The following is a 21,312-nucleotide window of genomic DNA, read 5'->3' as shown; positions in this document are numbered from 1 at the left end:
AAATATAAAAGCGTGAATTTCCTATTGTCGTCTAGAATTTCCATAACTTTTCGATTTAGTCGGATTAAATCATTTCCGAAGATGTGTCCGAAATTTATTCAATATTCACTCGATTGAAAAAAATACTTTTTAAACATGAACCGAATGAGGAAGCATAGAATCAAAGAAGAGAAAGCGACGACTTCCTCATCTAGTCGAAAACAGGAGGAGCAAGATTTGGCGTATTTCATTCACGATAGAGTAGAGTTGATGCATCAAGTGTTTTCCGTTTTGAAATCGAAAGAGCTCAAGTCTTTGGCCCCCGAGTGCGTCAGGCGGCTCTCTATAGACGATTTACAGGAGTTATGTTTGGAAGAAGTAAGTACCGGCTAGTTTCTTGACGTTATACGTAAAATATAAAATTGTCATCTGGCCCTCTGTCGCCTTTCTAGCTAATTGGTAAAGTCTATGTGTAACTCTTGCGTTTATACACATACTCCACTTACAGAAGGTCGGTAGAGCCGTAGGAGCACAGAATAAATAATAGTACTACCGTACAGAAGGGAAACTTCCTACAAAACCGATCTGACAGCGGTTCAGGGTCGAATCATGTTGTTCCTTTCTAATATATGGCACTATCCCTTTCGGCTATTTAGGGTTGTCAAAATTCGTGGCCGTACACGCAAAGGGACGTCAAGCTGTGTCAACCCTAATAATTGCTCGGAGCAATGCTGAGCCGAACGGAGTCGAGTTTGCCCGAAGCAAGGACTTTCGCACCCCTGGTAGGAGTAAAGCTCTTCCTTTCTGACTGTGTCTGAGAGACATACATACCTAGTCGGCTCATAAGTTCTGTCATATACATAGTATCAAATAAAATCAAAAGTTTAAGTTTATTCCGTATAATTTGTACAGCGTTTGAAAGCTTATAAACTAGAGAATCTAAATGTATAACATTTATTCAAAATGACCGCCATAATTATCTACACAGGCTTGAAGTCTTCGTGGCCAGTCGTCAATGGATTCACGCACCACTTTCATGTCGATATTGGCCACTGCCGTAGCAAGAGATTTTTTCAGCGAGTCTAGATTTGCATGAGGTTTTGAGCACACCTTTTCCTCTAAATACTGCCATATTTTATAGTCTAAAGGATTAAGATCTAGGCTAGAGGAGGGCCAATCTTCATGCCGTATAAAGTCGATTTTATTGGAGGCGAGCCAGGCTTGTGTAGACTTTGCCTTATGGGCTGGAGCAGAGTCCTGCTGGAAAACCCAATGCTGGTTTAGAAACATCGTATGGGATAGTGGTTTCACAATATTAGTCAACACCGTGTCTTGGTACACTTTGGCACTAGTTTTTACTCCTTTCTCACAAAAATGCATACTAGTGACGCCCGCATAAGAAACTCCCAGCCAAACCATCACAGATGAAGGGTGATGACCTCTTTGAATACGGGGAATGCTATTAGACGCTTCTTTACTATTGCGAGCGTACACTCTATCATTTTGTTTATTACAGTTTTCTTCTATATCAAAAATTTTCTCGTCCGAAAACAGTATACAACGGTGCTTATTTTTAGCGTACTTCTTCAATAAAGCTTTAGATCTTTTAAGCCTTAAAGCTTTAAGCCGACCATTGAGAAGATGGCCAGTTTTTCGTTTATAAGCACGAAGTCTCAGGTCTTGATTAAGCACTCTTTTCACCGTGTTTTTGCTCAAACCCATCTGGAGGGCCATAACTTTTTGTTTCCTAGCGGGATTTCTGGCAATGCGTGCCCTAATTGCTTGTACAACCGCTGGAGTCCTAGCTGTACGCGGACGACCGCTTCTTTTCTTGTCATTTAAACTAGAGACCTCACTGTATCTTTCTATGGTACGATACACACATCTTAGAGAGAATTTTAAATTTTCAAGTAGCTTAAAAATTTTAGTCGGCGAGTGACCACAACGATATAGTGCAATTATTGCGGTACGGCTATCTTTAAGCGTCCACTCCATGTTGAAGAAAACAGAAAATTGCAAAATTATACTACTCAAATATTTAATAAAGATTCGAAATTCAAATGCAGAACGGTTTTTGTTTTAGGAGTTCCAAATTTAAATTTTAAAGGCCAGTGACAGAACTTATGAGCCGACTAGGTATACAAATACCAGAGTTATTGCCCTATCACGGTCTTTACAGGGTATATTTTATGTGCTGGACTTAAGAAATCACCAGTTTTACAAATCTCAAGAAACCGAACAAGTGCGAGTCGGACTCGCCCACCGAGGGTTCCGTACTTTTTAGCATTTGTTGTTATAGCGGCAACATAAATACATCATCTGTGAAAATTTCAACTGTCTACCTATCACGGTTCATGAGATACAGCCTGGTGACAGACAGACAGACGGTTGGACAGACGGACAGCGGAGTCTTAGTAATAGGGTCCCGTTTTTACCCTTTGGGTACGGAACCCTAAAAACCACAAATGTTGTTTTCAGTGGTGTTAGGGCCACTTGCACCGTCCCACTAACCCGGGGTTAACTGGTTAAACCTGGAGTTACCATGGCTACTAGTACAATTTACACACTAGATACACATTTTAGAACTTTGAAAAGTGCAAAATAAAATACAAGTGCTCGATATACACGCATCAGCTCCAAGAGCTGCTAGTGTATCAAATAAATAATAAATAAATAATAATTAGACACTGAGTTAAGCAGCTGCCCCCCCCCCCCTAGAGAACAAAATTTCTAACTGAATGTATGCCCCTCCCCCCCCCTAGCCCATCAGCTGGCGACGCGCTTGCAAATGCAGAACAAGCTGGTTCAATTCCAGCCCAGGAGTCGTAGCACGGTACGCTTATCACCATGCCTGTCACGTTCTAACAAGTACGTGAGTGCGAAAGTGACGGACTTAGTGATAAGGGAAACCATGCTGCACGGGCTGGACACTGGAGACCTTGTCATCTATTTGAGTATATGTTTCAGCTTCTTGGAATAAGTTCCAAGCGGCTCTGCGCTATCCTGGACGGTGCTGAGCCCCCCTCAGACACGGACTCCTCCAGCCAGTCAGCCGAGCAGTTGGAGACAATCTCTCTAGACAGCATATCTTCCGACGATGAGATACTGAGCCAGGCTAGCAAGAAGAAAAAGGTTTGTAATAGCTTTTTTTATGTATCAAAATCGGCGTAAAAAAGTTATGGCATCACTTTGGCATCTGTCTGTGTCTATTAGGAGTGTGTTCGAGTCGGACTAAGCTAACTCTGGGGGCGTTCAAATATTACGTAACGCAATTTTCGAACATTTTTGACCCCCCCTCCCCCCGTGTAACGCGCCGTAACGTTTTCGTGTACCTAAAAGTTACGTAACACCCAAGAAACCATTTTTAGGGTTCCGTTCCCAAAGGGTAAAAACGGGACCCTATTACTAAGACTCCGCTGTCCGTTTGTCTGTCACCAGGCTGTATCTCATGAACCGTGATGTGATAGCTAGACAGTTGAAATTTTCACAGATGATGTATTTCTCTTGCCGCTTTTAACAACAAATACTAAGAAGTACGGAACCCTCGATGCGCGAGTCCGACTCGCACTTGGCCGGTTTTTTTATGTATCAAAATCGGCGTAACAAAGTTATGGCATCACTATGGCATCTATCTGTGTCTATTGGGAGTGTGTTTAAGTCGGGCTAAGCTAACTCTGCATGACATTTGTAATGGCAAAGTGTGGCGATGTCGTCATTAATGACAGTTAGCTTAAACAGACTCTAACTTTATATGTAGACAGTAGAACCCGCTTGATACGATTTCCCGCATAATACACCATTTTACACTGATCCCTGCAACTTTTCATACATTTATTGACGGTTAATAAGCTTTCCCCATACAAATGATAAGTTTTTCCTGTGATCCTTCTAAATCTTTTTAAGCGGGTTTTACTGTATGTGAAATGAAATAGTCACTCAATGCACAGCTTAAACCATTGACGGTAGGGCATGAAATGTTGAAATATGTATATATTCTTTAAGTTGTAGTTCTACTAAAGATATTTTTTTTTCAAAATAGAATAGAATAGTTTATATTCGTAAACACACAGACAATAGACATGCATAAAAAGAACATATTGAGAATAAAGTGTCACGAAATGGCCCCATCTCAGCATGTTGCTGGTGACTTCCAGCGCCGATCTTCCCTTTAACCCTTAAAATCAACCCTTAAGTGGCAAAAATGGGTTTGAAAGGTTTTTAATGATTTCAAGACAGACGAATTTACGATCGGTAGCTAATGAGTAAAAAATAAATTAAATCATGGCTATAATTTTAAACTAATTATATTTCTGTTTACCTAAAGGTTATCTGGAAGAGATAGCTATTTAGCGATAAGGCCGCCTGTTGTTTACCTCTGTCTGTCTTCCATTTATTCTGAAGCCGACTCCACACTCGTGCGCGTAGCCGTGAACGCGAGTGTGGAGCGGGCGTCGCAGATCTGCGAAATCGACTCCACACTCGCGTTCGCGGCTTCGCGCCGCAATTCACGCACGAGTGTGGAGGGAGCTTGAGGTTGTGCAATAAAGAGGATTGTATTGGATTGTTTCTTACTTTAAATTGTACTTGTTTCATTCAGCACAAGCACAGACATTCGAAGAAGAAACGCCGCAAGAAGTCAAAGTCGGGCGACGAGGGTGAAAGTCGAGCCTCGCGCGCCGGCCTGACCGTGCTCGAGTTGCTCGAGCTACAGGCCCGAGCTCGAGCCATCCGCGCGCAGCTACACCAGGAGCCGACCAGTTAGTTTTGATTTACATTGTTCTAGTTTTTTAGGGTTCCGTACCTCAAAAGGAAAAAAACGGAATCGTTATAGCAAAGAGGATATAATAAGATAGAGTGGTACTGTCATAGTAACATGGCATCTGAGTCTCACGCAGAATCGATGTCCTGTCACGGTCGCCATGTAATAAGAGGGGTAGCAGAGGGGAAGGGTTGGTACGTGAAACACAGTACTCGACTCACATAGCTGTATTGCCTCCAAGCTAGTACACTCTCCTCTCCCCGAACCTTAGTCGTCTATCTTTATATATAGTTATTCTACGTGACAGAAGAGGAAATCCCTTATCGGGTGGAGGTGCAAGATCTACATTAAATGTGCTGATCACTCAATATGCACAGACGTGTTAATATGAGTGTCTGCCTATCGCACCGTCAACGCTATCTATACGAGAGTAAGCCAAAACTAGTGGCGCCCTCTGATCGAGAATCAAATTTTCGTGATTTTCGAGGCACGTTTTTTCCTTAGACTGTATCCATCTATTACGGAGTTATATCTATCTTTGGTTATAGGATCACTTTGTTGTCCATCCGTCCGTCTCTGTCAAGACCCTTTATCTCAGGAACGCGTGGAGGTATCAATTTGAAATTAAAACCATATATTTAGGTCTATAGTCCCTTGAAGCTGTGAAAAAATCAAACTTCTAAGTTAACGTAAAAAAAATACTTCCGTTTATGCCGCAAAAAACGTATATTTCGACACTAGGGTACTTTAGGGTACCTACTATAGGGGACTATAGGGTACTTCACGTAGACCTAGAACTATAAAATTTGTTAAGTAATTTCCTTACACTAAAAGTACAGGGCAAAATCTGAAAACTATATTTGTAAAAAATAAATAAGAAGTGAAATAAAACTATCGCGGTAACCGAAGACAATATTATAAATAAGAAGTATTTGCACAGAACGCTCGGTGGGCGAGTCACTAATATGGTCAATTTCAGTTCAGTCCTTTTTTAGGTAAACAATTCTATATCATAATGATTGTACTGCTATCATATTATGTTGTGTAATAAGTGAATCTGAACACCATAAATAAGAATGTCCAACTATAAACTGAAATAGATAACATACACTAAAGAAAAAGTGACCAAGTATATATAGTCCTCCTCATCGTTTTCGATGGAGTCATATTATGTTGTGTAATAAGTGAATCTGAACACCATAAATAAGAATGTCCAACTATAAACTGAAAACATACACTAAAGAAAAAGTGACCAAGTCCACCGGTAGCCGAGTCCAACTTTGAAAAATGTTTGGTAAATCGTATTTTCTTTTTTGTAATATGCTAAATCGTTTATTATTGGCCACCTTCTAATAACTAGACAAATTATACTAAAATGGCTAAAATAAGAATTATATTTATTTATTCACACAAGTCAAGTAAACCAAATTACATTAGTTCTGAAAATTTACTTGGATTGTGTGAGTAATAAACAGAATCTTTTTAGGGTTCCGTAACCAAATGGCAAAAAACGAAACCCTTATAGATTCGTCATGTCTGTCTGTCTGTCCGTCCGTCCGTATGTCACAGCCACTTTTCTCTGAAACTATAAGAACTATACTGTTGAAACTTGGTAAGTAGATGTATTCTGTGAACCGCATTAAGATTTTCACACAAAAATAGAAAGAAAAACAATAAGTTTTGGGGGTTCCCCATACTTGGAACTGAAACTCAAAATTTTGTTTTTCGTAAATTTACCCATACATGTGAGGTATCTATGGATAGGTCTTCAAAAATGATATTGAGGTTTCTAATATGCAAACTTCCACCGAAAATTGGTTTGAACGAGATCAAGTAAGTAGTTTTTTTAATACGTCATAAATCGTAAACCGCAATTTACCTTTCACTCACGTTTCACATAAAAAATACATTGTTAAAATACTTAAAATTATATAATGTACGGAACCCTCGGTGCGCGAGTCCGACTCGCACTCAGCCGATTTTTTAGTATTAGCAAAGATAGATATAACTCCGTAATAGATGGATACAGTCTAAGGAAAAAACGTGCCTCGAAAATCAAGAAAATTTGACTCTCGATCAGAGGGCGCTACTAGCTTTGGCCTACTGTCGTATAGATGGCGTTGACGGTTTCGTTTGTTATTTAACTATTTTTACGCATATCAGTGAAAGAACATGGGCCAAAATCATAAAAATATTTAATGCAAATAAAAAAAAAACATTTATCCATATTTAAATACATTTTATCGTATTTTTATAAATCTTCATTTACTATGACAGTACCGCTCTAGTATAAGTTACTCTATGGTATTAGTGTCCAGTTATTGGATGGTGGCCAGTAATAGACGATTTATCATAATAAAAAAAGCATTTATTATTTATCTTAGATTAATCAACGAGTAGAAAATTCTAAGAACAAATTAAATTATTTTCTATGAAAATATTTTAAAATTGTTTTTTGAGTAGAAAATTGTTTTTTTTTTTCAGAAACCGCCGAGCCGGCAGCGGAGCCCGCGAGCTCCGACAACGACGAGGTCCTCATCAAGGAGGAGCCGGCGGAAGTGGTGGAGATCAGTAGCGACGAAGAGAAGCCGGATGTGAAGAGGCTCGACCAGCAAATTGGTGAGAGACTACATTAGAAGCCCCCGGAAATATAGCTGCATCACAAAGCAATAAATAAATATAAGCAAATATGGGTTTCGGTCACGCCCATTGAGAAATCAAGGCAGGTTCAAGCCTGCTAGTTATTCAACAGTTTTTTTGTGATGTAAATGCATGGTAGTCATTTTTAGGGTTTCCAGGCCTGAAAACCTTAAAATGACTCCCATCTTGAAAAACATTCCATGGAAATGAAAGTCGTCACTATTTGTAAACGTAGTAACACCTGCTGAGCAGGGAAGATAAGCACTCAATGCACAGCTTAAACCATTCATATTCATATTCATAATTCATAATTCATTTATTGCATTTATAATCATGTGTTTACAGAAGGTCTTACAAAGAGCATTTTACAGCTAAAGTGTTCACATGAACCCTGTTAGGGTATATAGCAATGTACTTATTAACTAAAACTTAATACTAAATACTAAAGCAATAATATTTCAACATTTATTTTTATATATATTGCATGCAACATGACACGTCAAAAATACATATTTTTCATTTTAACTAGATTAGGAACCATTAAATTTAACGTCGACAGTAAAATGATTAAATTCATATATAATAATAAAATTTCATTTTTAATATTTTACATAATTGCTTAAAATCTAAATTGATTCAATGTACAAGAAAATATGATTTACATTTATTAACATTTACATATATATATTTTAATTCGATAAGGTTGTATCATTAAAAAAATCATCAATAGAGTAATAGCACCTTTTAATTAGCAGATCTTTAAGTTTTCGTTTGAACAATTCATCTTTGGTTTCGTTTTTTATTTCTTCGGGTATTTTATTTGCTATTAGTATACATCGGTAATACGGACCATTTCTGAACATTGCTAACGTTGAAGTTGGTAATTCTAGCTGGTTTATTTTATTTCGTCTCTGTGATTTTATTACTTTTTGTTTAAATAAATTCATGTTCTTCCTAACAAATAGAGCTGCTTCCAGAATATAAATAGAGGGTAACGTAAGGATTTCAAGTTTAATGAAATGCGGACGACAGCTATCTGGTACCCGGGTATTTGATAGAATGCGGATACATTTCTTTTGTAATATGAGTAATTGGTGTACATCAGTGCTGGCTCCCCATAATATTACACCGTATTGGAGCCATGCATGGGCGATATTCATATATTTATTCATAATAATTCGTATTACATATCACAATATTATAAATTATTTACAAAATATGATTTGTATTGTAGCTAATGTAACATTTTACATAATAATATTAATAATATAAAAATTAGAATAAATTAAATCTATGATTAGGAACTTATTTCGTACTCCATAAACTCATTAAAGCTATAAAAAGTGTGCTCGATAAGCCATCGTTTCCGGTGCATTTTAAAGCTCGTTAATGACGACGCATTCGTGACATGACTCGGCAGTCGGTTGTACACAGTCGGCCCCATCACGTGGGTTATCTTATCTTATCTTATAGTTTCGGGGGCCCTTTCGGATACACTTCGACCCATAGGGATCTTTTGTGCAGTTACCCCCTAGAAAAGATCCGTCCGCTACTCAAGAGCCTTCCCCACCATCTCCATATGCCGGATGATGGACCTTATGGGTAGCTTTTTGAATTCCTTTGGTACCAGGTAGCCTGTTCCAAAGTCCTTCATTCTTTGTCTGGCGAGGGCGTGACATTCACACATAAGGTGTTCTATTGTCTCTTCCTCTTCGCCACACATACGACAATCGGTGTTGTCAGCGTGCCCCATCATGGCCAGGATTCCCTTGACCCCGTAATGGCCAGTAAACACCCCCGTTATTATTTGGAGTTGCCGTTTGCTAAGTTTCCAAAGCTTTTTGCTCCAACCAGAGTCTACCCCTTGTATAAAGAGCTTTGAGTGCTTTAGACCCGTCAGACTGTCCCATTCTTCCTGGTGTTTGGTCTTAGTAAGGTCTTTGATAGCCGTTGTGATGGTTCCCTGTGAGAGCCCCACGAATGGTTCCGGACCTATAAGGTTGTTTGCAGATCCGGCTCTGGCAAGTTCATCTGCATTTTCATTGCCCATGAATCCCTCGTGCCCTGGGATCCACACCAGTTGCACTTTGTTTTGCCTTCCAAGCTTGTTCAGAGCTTGGATGCCATTGTATACCAGTCAGAGATGGGCATTAATCGATTAATCTTTTAGTTAACTAATCAATCGATTAAAAATATCAATCGTCATTTTTTAATCGCGATTAATTTAGTTGCGATTAAATTAGTTGTGAGAATGTTCGACTAACAACTAAATTAGTTTTAGTTTCAATCGACTAAATTTCACGATTAAACCTATATTAAAACTACGTAGTCGCCCGTTTTTGCATTTTTTATCTTGCAATATGTAACTACAAGTACGTATGTATGTAACATACGGATGTACTCGTATGTTGTAACTATGTTAGTTTGGGTAGAATTTTGCGACTTATTTTGAAGCAGATATCTTCATCCGATTGAGCTAAAATTATGTATACACGTTTAATTTGAAATGCTTGAACGACCATGTAAATAATGCCATAATATTATTATAACGATATATTGGTAATAACGACAAATAGCGAAAAACTGCATTGTTTACAAATCGCAAACAATAAAGTAGGTTGGTGCATTATTAATACTTTGAATTATACGATACTGAGTAAATCTTAGACATAGAAACTATCAATATTTTGCTGTCTCTGACAATAGTAAAACTCTTTTTAGTGTCACGCGGCGACAAAACAATGGGATAATCCTACTTACCTGGAACTGGAAGTTGTTTGTTGCATTTTGGTGTAAGTGCCGACGCATCTTCTAAAAATAACACGTTCTATTGAATGACACATCTGCATGTTGTTTATTATCTACGCGGTCTATTTTGTTTTCAACGTGTGGTCATTAAACTTACTTACTTTAGTAGCAAAATAATAGTGAGAACAGATCTCACTCCTTAGAAACGGTCAAAATATCGTAAGTAATACATGACTATTTTATTTTTAAACATCCGTTAAGATGTCCTAATCAGCCTGTCAACATAGCCATACCGAGGTATTCTATTCAATTTGCTTCTAACATTAGTCGCGAGAAAATAGTCTAACTAATTAGTCGATTACAAAATTTAGTTGTCCGAAATCAATCGGCAACTAATTTAGTTGCAACTAAATTAGTTGCACTCTATACAATTAAGATTGATCAATCGTCGTTTTCAATCGTCAGTCGCAATTAATTCTTGTAATCTTAATCGTTAATCGTTAGTCGATTACATTTTGCCCATCTCTGATACCAGTCTAGAGTCCACTCTAGGCGCCTTAAGCGCTTTGAGTGCAGCTTGGCTGTCGCTGAGAATATAGATATTCTTCCCTTGGGTTTGCCTAACTATATTCTCATGTGCACAGGCAATTATAGCGTATGTCTCGGCTTGGAAGACAGTGGCGTAATTGCCCATGCTTATGCTACTACTAAAATCATTTGCATAAATGCCTGCCCCAGTACCAGAATCTGTCTTGGACCCGTCTGTGTACCATATGATGTCATTTTCATCAGACATTGGTGCTTCAAGACCTTCGGTCCATTCAGCCCTTTTTGGAACTTTAACATTAAAATTCTTACGGAACACAAACTTGGGTTGCATCTTATCGCAGCCCATATTCGTAATCCTTTTCATGAAATTGTCACATTCCATGTTTGTGTGTTTAGTCTTTGGCTTGTTATCGCTCCAGAGGCCTGTCAAAGCCAGCCTGTGTAACGATTTCCGCGCCTCAGATTGTATCACTAGGTGCAGCGGCGGGAGGTCTAGTAGTACCTCCATCGCCGCTGTTGGCGTCGTTCTAAACGCGCCAGTAATAGCCATGCACGCCGTTCTTTGTATTTTCGTAAGGGCATCCCTGCATGTGCTCTTTAGTGTCCTTGGCCACCATGCCAGGCATCCGTACAGAATGATAGGTCTTACCATCATGGTATAGATCCATCTCAGTACCTTTGGGTTTAAACCCCACGTTTTGCCATATGCCGTTCTACACATTCCAAACACCCTCAGTGCCTTAGTTATGGTAGTTTCGACATGCTTTTTCCAGTTCAGTTCTTTATCTAGTGTTAAACCTAGATATTTCACTTCATCGGACATTTCCAGAACCCTTCCATAAAGCTTCAGCTGTTTCATGCCGTTAAGGGTCTTTTTCCTGGTAAACGGTACTACTACTGTTTTGCCAGGATTGATGGAGAGCTGATGATGGTTGCACCACCTCTCCACTTGCTTCAGTGCTGTATTCATGATTTCCGATACCGTTCCCGGGAATTTCCCGTTTACAAGAATCACTAAATCATCTGCATACCCTACCGTGTATATTGGGCCTTTGTTTAGTTCTTCCAGCAGTGAGTTCACTACCAGGCTCCAGAGAGTCGGTGAAAGAACCCCCCCCTGTGGGCAACCCTTCGTGGCCGTGGCTAATATTTCATCTCCCATGAGGGTGGACTTTATTAGTCGGCTATTTAGCATAGTACCAATCCATCTACAGATTGTCGGTTCTATGCCATGTTTAGATGCTGCAGTGCTGATTGCCTGATACGTGGTGCGGTCAAATGCCCCCTCCACGTCTAGAAAAGTGGCTAGGCATAGCATCACGTGGGTTAGTTTCGCTGACTTGGCTAACCTATGCTTAACACCCAGGAGTCTGTGGGCATTCCGCAAGTTCGGTTCATTGATGGTAGGGCATGAAATGTTGTAATATGTATATATAATTTAAATTGTAGAGTTCTACTAAAGATTTTTTTTTCAAAATAGAATAGAATAGTTTATATTCGTAAACACACAGACAATAGACATATATAAAAAGAACATAGTGATGTTGCTGCGCTGATCTTCCCTTTAACCCTTAAAATCATAAATAGAATAGTGACTACCGTTTCTCATACAATACGTAGCCCCTATTTGCCTATATGCCAGCGCGTGCCAGCGTAACCGATAACGGAAACCTGTATGTTGCGAAAAGCGCCTACGAACAGAGAACCCGCCTGGCGGGTCGCTGGCAGTGAATGCGTTAAATTAACTAATTATTTTTGCAAAAAAATTTCTTCGTTTGACTGTTTTCTGTGTTTTTCTGTTAGCTTGCTCTGACTAGCCTTTTTCATGATATTTAAAAATAAGAAACACAACTTTTTTAAATAATAAATGCGTGTAATCATTTTGAACATCTGTCTCGCTTACTCGCTACTTATGCGAATAATTGTGTGCGTACTTTTTTTATCATATTTCAATAGTTTGAGAACAAATATACATAATTATGACTCTACTATTACTGATTGCAAAAATGCATTGATTCCAGGAACGACCACATCGCAGTCTAATGAATCTGAGACAAATAACAAGAATGGTGACTCAAAAACAGTGACTAAAAGGATAAACGATTTGGTAATAACAGTTCCACAGTCCAAGCCGACGCGGAGAATTAAACTGAAAAGGAAAAAGCCAACAGAAACTGTTACTAAAGAAACAACATCTAATAAAGTAGCTGAAAAAGAAAAAGTTGACTCTAGCAATACTCTTAACAGTACTGTTGTTTCTACTATATCTAATGTTAAACACACTGAGACAGAACCTAATAAAGCTAGCAATGTTGAAGCTAAGAGCAGAAGTAAGAAAAGTAAGAAGAAAAAGAAGAAGGTAAAAGAAAAAGAAGGCAGTGACGAAGATGAAATAACTATACAGTTATCGGATACAGAGAAAATGGATCTGCTTGAAGATTTAGATGCAAAGAACTTCGATACTGTTAGCTCCAGCGATTCTGATAGTTCAGAGACTTCAGAGGATAGTGAAAATGAAAACCAGCATGATGAAAAACAAAATGATACTGAGAAACAGGCTATCGAAAAACAAAGTGAAGCTGATAATTTAGAAAATAACAAAAATAATGACACTGAAAGGGATATTGCAGCCGAACCTGAAGGAAAGGGAGATAGTAAAAAAGATGAAGAGATAAGAGGTTATGTATCTAATGACAATGTACTGACAGTAGAAATTAATGATTTGCCTGTTATAAATGATGATATTACAACATCAAACGATAATAAAAGAGAAGAATCTAGTAACGCAATAGTTGATAAACAAATTGGCGAAAAGTGTGATGATAATGATCAGAGAGCTCAGGATTTAAGTAAAGAAAAGACAGATGATGCTAATAATAAACAAAATAATGACAAAATGGAAAAAACAGATGAATGTGCGAATATTGAGAAAAGTGACGATAAAGCGGAAAGCTCATCTTGTCTAGAAACAAAATCAGATGGTGAAATATCTGACAGAGAGAGTTCTGAAGTTGAAGCCTCGGATGTGCAACCGGAAGTAGTGTGTATATCCGATGACGAGCAAAAGAAGAAGAAAAAAAAGAAAAAAGACAAAAAATCTAAAAAAGAAAAAAAGAAATCGGGTTTTCGGGAGCAAACCGATGAAAACTTTTATAAAGATAAAGATGTCAAAGACAAAGAAATACCTACTGTAATAGAAACAATAGATGAGGACGATGATGACGTGTATGAATATTTAGAAATTTCTGATGATTCATCTTGCTACGAGGTGGAAGGCGTATCAGTTCTATCTAAAGAACCTACTGCAGAAGAAATAGAAGCATTTTCAGCTAGGATGGATGAAATTGACTTAGAAAAAGATGAAACAGTGATACCAATACCAAACGAAAACATAGAAACGGAAAACGATACTAATGACCTTGAAAACGTATCATGGAAAGATAGATACCTAGGAAGTAAGAAGGTAAAACGAGTATTGACTACATCTAATATACTTAATGCTATTAAAAGGAAAAATAAAGAGTTGAAGAAGAAGTTAGAAGAAGCTAAGAAGGCAGAGCTAGCAGAGAAAGAAGCACAGGAAGAAAAAGAAGATGATAAACCGACAGTTGAAGATGGTACTATTGAACAGTATGAAACTCTTTTAGGTTCTACCAAATATGTAGATCCAGTTAAAGAAATAGACACAACAGAATCTAAAGATACACAAAATAAAGAAGATTCTGGAAACAAAGATAATTTGAACAAAGAAGATGAAAGTGAAAACGTTACAAAAGAAATGAAAAAAGACGCAAAACAGCTGCTTAAAATGTATAAGAGACTTCTGAAGTATAATGACATTACTAAGCAAAAAGATCCGAATAAGAAGAAAAAGAAGAAACAAAAGAAAAATAAGGATAAAGAGAAAGAGAAAGTAGCTTAAGATGAGTGTCATAGACAAACAAATAACACTGAATGTACACCGTAAGTTATACAACACCCCTATTTGTATATCATGTAACTTTAAAGTAAATAAAGTAATGCATATACTGTATACTACTACTACCATTTCATTTAGTTATTAATAGTGGAAGAGGTATTGAGTCAAAATAGTACATTGTGCAACACACGAATTAATAAACTAGTGGATGTGAAATGACTCCTATTTAGTATGAAAACCAGTGTCGCTAAACTCACACATTCATAGCCACGTTAAAATACGTCACACACTTACAAAATTGCTCTGATTCGTAGCAACTTTCCATACCAAAAAGTTATTACCGGTGGACATTTCTCGAACGAATATCAACTGTAGGCTACATGAGTGACGGTTTAAAACATAATGTCAAAGCTATATGACATACGACTCTTTTATTATCTCATTCATCTCACAAAAGCTCGCTCAACGTTCACCTAATACAACTACTCAACACCAGATGGCGTTATTTTATATAATTTTAAAATCACTACTTATTACAGGCGAGAAAAGGGCTAAAAACCAGTATAAGTAAGGTCTAATTACGCATGGTTTGTTACGGATCTCACGGTCACGTTACACTGGTGTTTTCGAGACCTCTACACGCCTGCGAGTAGCTAACCGTTGGAACTTCTTTCCATTCGACGATATAGGGAGGGGACAGTGTAATCGGAGTGTTTTATCGATATTTGTGTGTTCAGTTAGGTATTGATATTTCATTACCGTATGTTTTAACACATTTAGATGATACTTTATTTATGATTATAATATAGGTAGTGATAATCGTGATTGTATGAAAAATAATATGTAGTACAGTACAACAAATATCTAACTAGAAATTTGTTTCTTATTAATTGACCAACTAGGTTGTTAATGTGAACATTAAATATATCTTAAAGTCAAACAGATAAAATCATAGTTCTTTAAAGGTCTATTAACTCGGTATTGCTGTTATTTTGTGATCACAAATCTGCAATTACTTACATAGGTAAGTATTCGTCTTTAACAATATATTTACTTGTAGCAGCATTTAAGGCCAATCTAGACGGGACAACCTGATTAAATTGTCAAATTAATTGTATGGTGTGAAAGCATACATGAAACTGGATCATCGATCCCACTTGATTTGATTGTAAGATTGTGACCTATCAAATCAGGAAGGGGGCGGCAAAATTCCAATATTTGACGCTAGTTTGCGTGGTAAGGAACACTTTTTATTAATTAAGTGAGCCCGAATGTCACTAATAATTACTAAATTAGTAACTAAGTTTTAGGCGTGTGGACGCTAGATGAGATGTATGGCAATTTTATCCCCAGAAATCTTTCTCTAAGAAATGCTCCTAGCGAATGGTGCTATATTTTTGCGGAAACTAATTTTCTTGCCCAGTAGCATTGATCCATTTATTTTTAATATCGGCATCTTGTGGTAACCTACAATAATTAATAATAAAGAAATAGAAAATATAAAACGTTTATTCATGGCACATTGCATGCATTGTACGCATAAGTGCATTAAGTACCTAGTCTAATTATATTAACGATGAAAATATTATGATGGGTGTAAAAAACAAAAACGTATGTAAAGGATGAAATGACCCCGACTTAACTTAGTGCTTGATGACCAGTGCTGCCATATTTACTAAGACATTGATTATCCCAAATAATAATTAGAAACGTGTCTAAAATAATAATTTATTACCGAACTACCAAACATCAAACTTGAAATATCGTAACTTTAACTTTATCGATATAAATATCGACATTGCGCAGCATCTGAGTAGCGAAGTTATTTGACATTTAGGATAGCGAATATTCCAGATAAACGTAAAGAATAGTGACAAAGGATTGTGAACTCTAAGTTCTAACTGATAAAATATAGATTTACTTAACGAACATTCGTAAATAATGCAAAAGAAACAGATTTTTCGTATTTATCGGATTATATTTAAATAAATAACCACCGGTGATAGGAAATACCTCCACGTGAAAGATTTTTTAAACCGCTGTGATTTCTGCAGCTTAATACTGCACAATACGGCATTTTAAATTTAATTATCAATTTTTGTTAGACGAGCGTACGTACGACGTGAATGTCATTCGAGCATGAAGTTTACACAACAACTGAGCATAGTCTGTGCATAAAGTGAGTCGGTCGCTACTAACTGTCGGATAGACGGGAACGCCTACTTGCCATCTCCATCCTACTCCGTGGTGCAACATATTAGAATAGAATAGAATTTCTTTATTTCTTTATTGCAAACGAGGGTACAGTTAAATCGCGACGGCTTGGAATCCCAAAACTTCCACCCTGTATATTGTATACATACTAGCTTCTGCCCGCGACTTTGTAAATACATATTTACATTACCGAATAATCAAAACGGCAGTTTTTGGCGCCAAAATATAGGTTTTTCTTACCGCAGTCGGGTTTAAAAAAAATACACGTGCTAATTAAAATATAACAGTTCCTGAAAAGTCGCTTTAGGTTGGACTTGATAGGGACAATCTGAGGGTCTATCGCGAAAAAAGATAATCGAAATTTCATTATCTAACATCTCTGTCACTTCGCGTTTCCCGGTAGGTCCTCTGTAAACAAACAGCCTATGGATGGTATAGAAAGGATCGCAATCTCTTATGGCAGAATTGTTGTAAAGTGACCGCGTTAAGCTTTAAATAATAGTTCCTAATCTCTCCGGTGGCGCTAGTTAGGCTCTGGGACATGAGTATAACATGAACCATATAAGGCAACAAATAACCCGACAAAATTACGTAGGTTGTTTTTGGTAGTATTTCGGTGTATGGTGGCGCCGCCTAATTACTGTTTTTTGATGGACACTTTTCATACATAGAGATTTGGCTCCTTTTATATAGTCTCCATGCTATTATCTCTGAAAACTTGTCAAAAACCTGATAAAGGTACAGTATGTATAAGTTACTCTATGGTTTACTAAAAAGGCTAGTGTTGCACTCTGGTGGCAGAACATTGCAGTAATATCCTATGTTTTTACTGTATTTTTATTAATTTTGTCTTTGGTTACCGCGATAGTTACTCATGAAATAAAACTATGAAAACGGATTATATCGCGTGTATTGAATTTATAATACATCTCGACGTTTCGAACCCTTTACACTGTAAAGTTTACAGCGTTCGTGGTCAACGCGAACAATATACGCAATACACGCAATAATACGTAATAATAATACGCGATATAATCCGTTTTCTAGTTTTACTCCGTATTTTTATTACTTAAATGTTATTTATTTCTTAATAAATTTATTTGCTAAACTTCCAAAAAATATCTACAAAACTACAAAAGGGGATCATCATTCGACGCGATAGGTTTAGTTTAGCTGAAGTAAACTTGCGTGGATGCATAGTTAAGTGACCCCCCTGCAAACAACAAATTAATATTTCTATTTTAACTTAAATTTTTAGGGTTCCGTACCCAAAGGGACGGGACCCTATTACTATGACTCCACTGTCCGTCTGTCATCATCTGATGAAAATCACTCCCATCACTTACACACCACACACACACATCACACACATCATCATCACATTTCCCTACTGTAAGCAGGTAAGGTCTTTGAATAAACAAACCCACAGAAAAATACACAATACTTATACTTACTAAGGGTTATTTTTTATTGTTAACAGATCTTAGGTACATTTAGCAGCCTGACCCTAATCCGCTGCTTACAACTCTGCTTGTAAGTCCGCTGGCGAGATGAAGTCCAACTTTTGCTCCGCCTCCAGCTTGGCCGGCGGCATTAAGTCCGGCGCTAAGTCCGGCTTTACCGGCACCTTCAGCTTGACCGGCGGCGCCAAGTCCAACGTCAAGTCCGGATTTACCGGCACCTTCAGCTTGACCGGCGGCATTAAGTCCGGCTCCACTGGCATTTTTAGCTAGTTCGGCGGCGCCAAGTCCGGCTTTACTGGCACATTCAGCTTGACCGGCGGCATTAAGTCCGGCTCCAGCGGCATTTTTAGCTAGTCCAGTGGCGCCAAGTCCGGCTCCAGCGGCATTTTTAGCTAGTCCGGCGGCGCCAAGTCCAGCACCAAGTCCGGCTCCAGCGGCATTTTTAGCTACTCCGGCGGCGCCAAGTCCAGCGCCAAGTCCGGCTCCAGCGGCATTTTTAGCTACTCCGGCGGCGCCAAGTCCAGCGCCAAGTCCGGCTCCAGCGGCATTTTGAGCTAGTCCGGTGGCGCCAAGACCAGCACCAAGTCCGGCTCCAGCGGCATTTTGAGCTAGTCCGGCGGCGCCAAGTCCAGCGCCAAGTCCGGCTTTACCGGCACATTCAGCTTGTCCAGCGGCGGAAAGTCCAGCGCCAAGTCCGGCTCCACCGACACCTTGAGCTTGTTCCGCGACGCTAAGTCCGACATTGAGAGCTCCTCCTGCTCCCTGAGGACAGTCAACAACATATATTAGATAATACATACAACTCGATTCACATCTTAATCTTATTAAGTTTGGTCATTCATAATATGAATATAAAAGTAAAATACAAAGTACATATACCTAAACATCGAATTTTAGGTACCGCCGCCGCCGGCAGCGGACGGAGCAAACGGTGGTCAGGGCCGTAGAGAGAGGAACCGAAGTATCCAAGACGATACGATGTGTCCAAGAATACCGCCTTCTGCGCCTTAACCTTGATTTAGCCACCTAGCGAGATAGTCTCTAGGTAGTCTAGGTGTTGGTTGAGCCTTCGCTATGAGACCATTCGCTGAGACGACTATCGGAGCAATGACCGTCGAATCCTCATCCCACATGGCGGTTATCTCGTGAGCCAAGTCTAGGTAGCCTTTGGATTTGTCCTTGGCTTTCACGTTACTACTTTATATGTATCTCCTTGGATTTCACGGGCCTATATATCCCGGTCTTTTGATAGGCTTGCGTGGGGATATAAATCCCTGGAACCCGTTCACAGGCGCAACAATAGACACCCCTGAACCGGTCGCAGCAGGCATTAGGACTATTGTAGAAAAAGTGAACAGTATACCGGTCTATGGATTGAAGTTTGGATGGACAATGAGAAGGGTTATTGCAAAAACGTCCGGTCACCTGCCATAATTGTACTCAGAACAAGAATATATAAGTGCCACCAAAGAAAGGCAGATCACTCGGGAAGCACGTAGCACCCAAGTTTGTGGTTGGTAATTGTATTTTTAATAAAATATAAAATGTACATCGAATACTTATCAGTGTTAGGTAAGTAAGTACTCATGGAGTAAGAAATAATTTATCATAAGATTAAAACTCACCAAATGTGGCTTCGATGCTGCCAAAGCAACCTGCAAATTAAGACACTACTTAGTAGGGAAGTGGGTACACATAGCACATAGCATTAAACTGAATAAACTTTTTGTGTTCGAACCATTCGAACGAAGTTTCGGTTTCGGCATAAAAATCATGTTTCGGCAGAAGGTCCGGTTTCGGACCGTGAACGCGATCACGGAGCAACGCCGCGGACGGACAGACGGATATGGCGAAAATATAAGGGTTCCTAGTTAACAACGGAACCCTAAAAAAGGTACAGGTACCTACAAAATTGAAAGAAAACAATTGAGCAAGTGTTTTTTAAATATAGTCACAGTAAAAGAGGTAATATGGTGTCATTTAGGTTTGATACTAACATTATAAATGCGAAAGTTTGTCTGTCTGTCTGTTTACCTCTTTACGCTTAAACCGCTGAACCGATGTGGTTGAAATCTGGTATAGAGTCCCGGGGAAGGACATAGGGGTAGTGAAAAGGGGGTGGAAGTTTGTATGGGAAATCGATAAAAAATAAGCTACCCAAATTATTAACTCCCACGCAGACGAAGTCGCGGGCAAAAGCTAGTAAAATATAATTCTTACCAGGGCGAGAAGAGTGACGATCTGGATAGCGACCATGATGGACTTTTTTTCCAATGTCTTTAGCAGGCTGAGACCGGTATTTATACTCTGTGGCCCAAAGGGCGTCAAGGTTCGTTGACACAGGTGTTCTAATCAGTTCTAGCATTAACTCATTGTCAAACTTTAAAAACAACTATATAGATCCCTCATTTCGAAAGAGAATAAAGAAGAAATAGAGTGCTCACTCCATACATGGGTTTTGTTACCAAAAAGACTATTGTCTTCGTAGTCTACATCTAGCGTCAAGTAGCGGAACTATCAGTACTGCTATTCGACAATAGATATAAGCAGAGAAGAAGCCCGCAAAGGCATTTTTGAGTGGATAGAGTCCGTAGAAGCTAACTTTGCACAGACTTGAACAGAACAGTCTATTAACTTGATTCGACTGTGACTTTGAAATGCAGGGGCGACTCTGAAACTTCAGTTTCTATACTTTCTAAGCCATAAATATCCTACATATTTTTATGCGGCATTTTTGGTATTTGGTAACAAGAATTCAAAACAATATAATTTGTCGCACGAACGACTAGTTTGACGTACTTATAACATAGCACTTCCTATCACCCAGGTAGCAAAGTGACGTAAGCGACGTCAAATTGACGTCGCTAACGTCATTATGACGTATAGCTGCTGTTAGGGCAAAATAGCTGCAAATTTCATTGAAAAAATGTGTATGTGTAGTGTTTATTGTTTGTTTGTTGTTGTGTTTTATATTTAATATGAAAATATGACGTCACACCGGAGGGGGGGGGTTTGGGGGTTAAAAAACCTCGAAATTCGTG

The 21,312-nt window shown here is 38.6% G+C and overlaps 2 protein-coding genes across 3 annotated transcripts; one reads left to right on the top strand and one right to left on the bottom strand.

The window, feature by feature from the left end:
* The first annotated feature begins 75 nt into the window (after positions 1–75).
* On the top strand, positions 76–14,663 carry LOC134753255 (glutamic acid-rich protein). The gene is made up of 5 exons (XM_063689082.1): positions 76–357; positions 2,947–3,111; positions 4,577–4,736; positions 7,223–7,357; positions 12,697–14,663. The coding sequence occupies exons 1-5, from the start codon at positions 136–138 to the stop codon at positions 14,595–14,597; spliced, it is 2,583 nt and encodes an 860-aa protein (XP_063545152.1). The 5' UTR covers positions 76–135; the 3' UTR covers positions 14,598–14,663.
* Positions 14,664–18,258: 3,595 nt separating this feature from the next.
* LOC134753301 (paraneoplastic antigen Ma6E-like) lies at positions 18,259–20,911 on the bottom strand. Of its 2 annotated transcripts, XM_063689154.1 has the most exons (4): positions 20,492–20,911; positions 19,897–19,926; positions 18,574–19,033; positions 18,259–18,489 (listed from the first exon to the last, which is right to left on the bottom strand). In XM_063689154.1, the coding sequence occupies exons 1-4, from the start codon at positions 20,525–20,527 to the stop codon at positions 18,302–18,304; spliced, it is 714 nt and encodes a 237-aa protein (XP_063545224.1). In that variant the 5' UTR covers positions 20,528–20,911; the 3' UTR covers positions 18,259–18,301. The 2 variants fall into 2 exon arrangements, with proteins under 2 accessions (XP_063545224.1, XP_063545223.1); XM_063689153.1 differs by having other exon boundaries at positions 18,259–19,033.
* Between the last annotated feature and the right edge of the window lie 401 nt (positions 20,912–21,312).

This window comes from Cydia strobilella, chromosome 26 (assembly GCF_947568885.1).
Source record: "Cydia strobilella chromosome 26, ilCydStro3.1, whole genome shotgun sequence".
NCBI lineage: Eukaryota > Metazoa > Arthropoda > Insecta > Lepidoptera > Tortricidae > Cydia > Cydia strobilella.
This window is presented reverse-complemented; position numbering and strand designations above follow the sequence as displayed.

Bases quoted from the DNA above. Each gene is read 5' to 3' on its own strand.
- LOC134753301 (XM_063689153.1), bottom strand. From the start codon at position 20,527: ATGGTCGCTATCCAGATCGTCACTCTTCTCGCCCTG. The intron at 19,927-20,491 runs GTAAGAATTATA...CTTAATTTGCAG, and splicing joins TCGTCACTCTTCTCGCCCTG to GTTGCTTTGGCAGCATCGAA. The intron at 19,034-19,896 runs GTGAGTTTTAAT...GACTGTCCTCAG, and splicing joins CAGCATCGAAGCCACATTTG to GGAGCAGGAGGAGCTCTCAA.
- LOC134753255 (XM_063689082.1), top strand. From the start codon at position 136: ATGAACCGAATGAGGAAGCATAGAATCAAAGAAGAGAAAGCGACGACT. The intron at 3,112-4,576 runs GTTTGTAATAGC...TGTTTCATTCAG, and splicing joins AGGCTAGCAAGAAGAAAAAG to CACAAGCACAGACATTCGAA. The intron at 7,358-12,696 runs GTGAGAGACTAC...CATTGATTCCAG, and splicing joins GAGGCTCGACCAGCAAATTG to GAACGACCACATCGCAGTCT.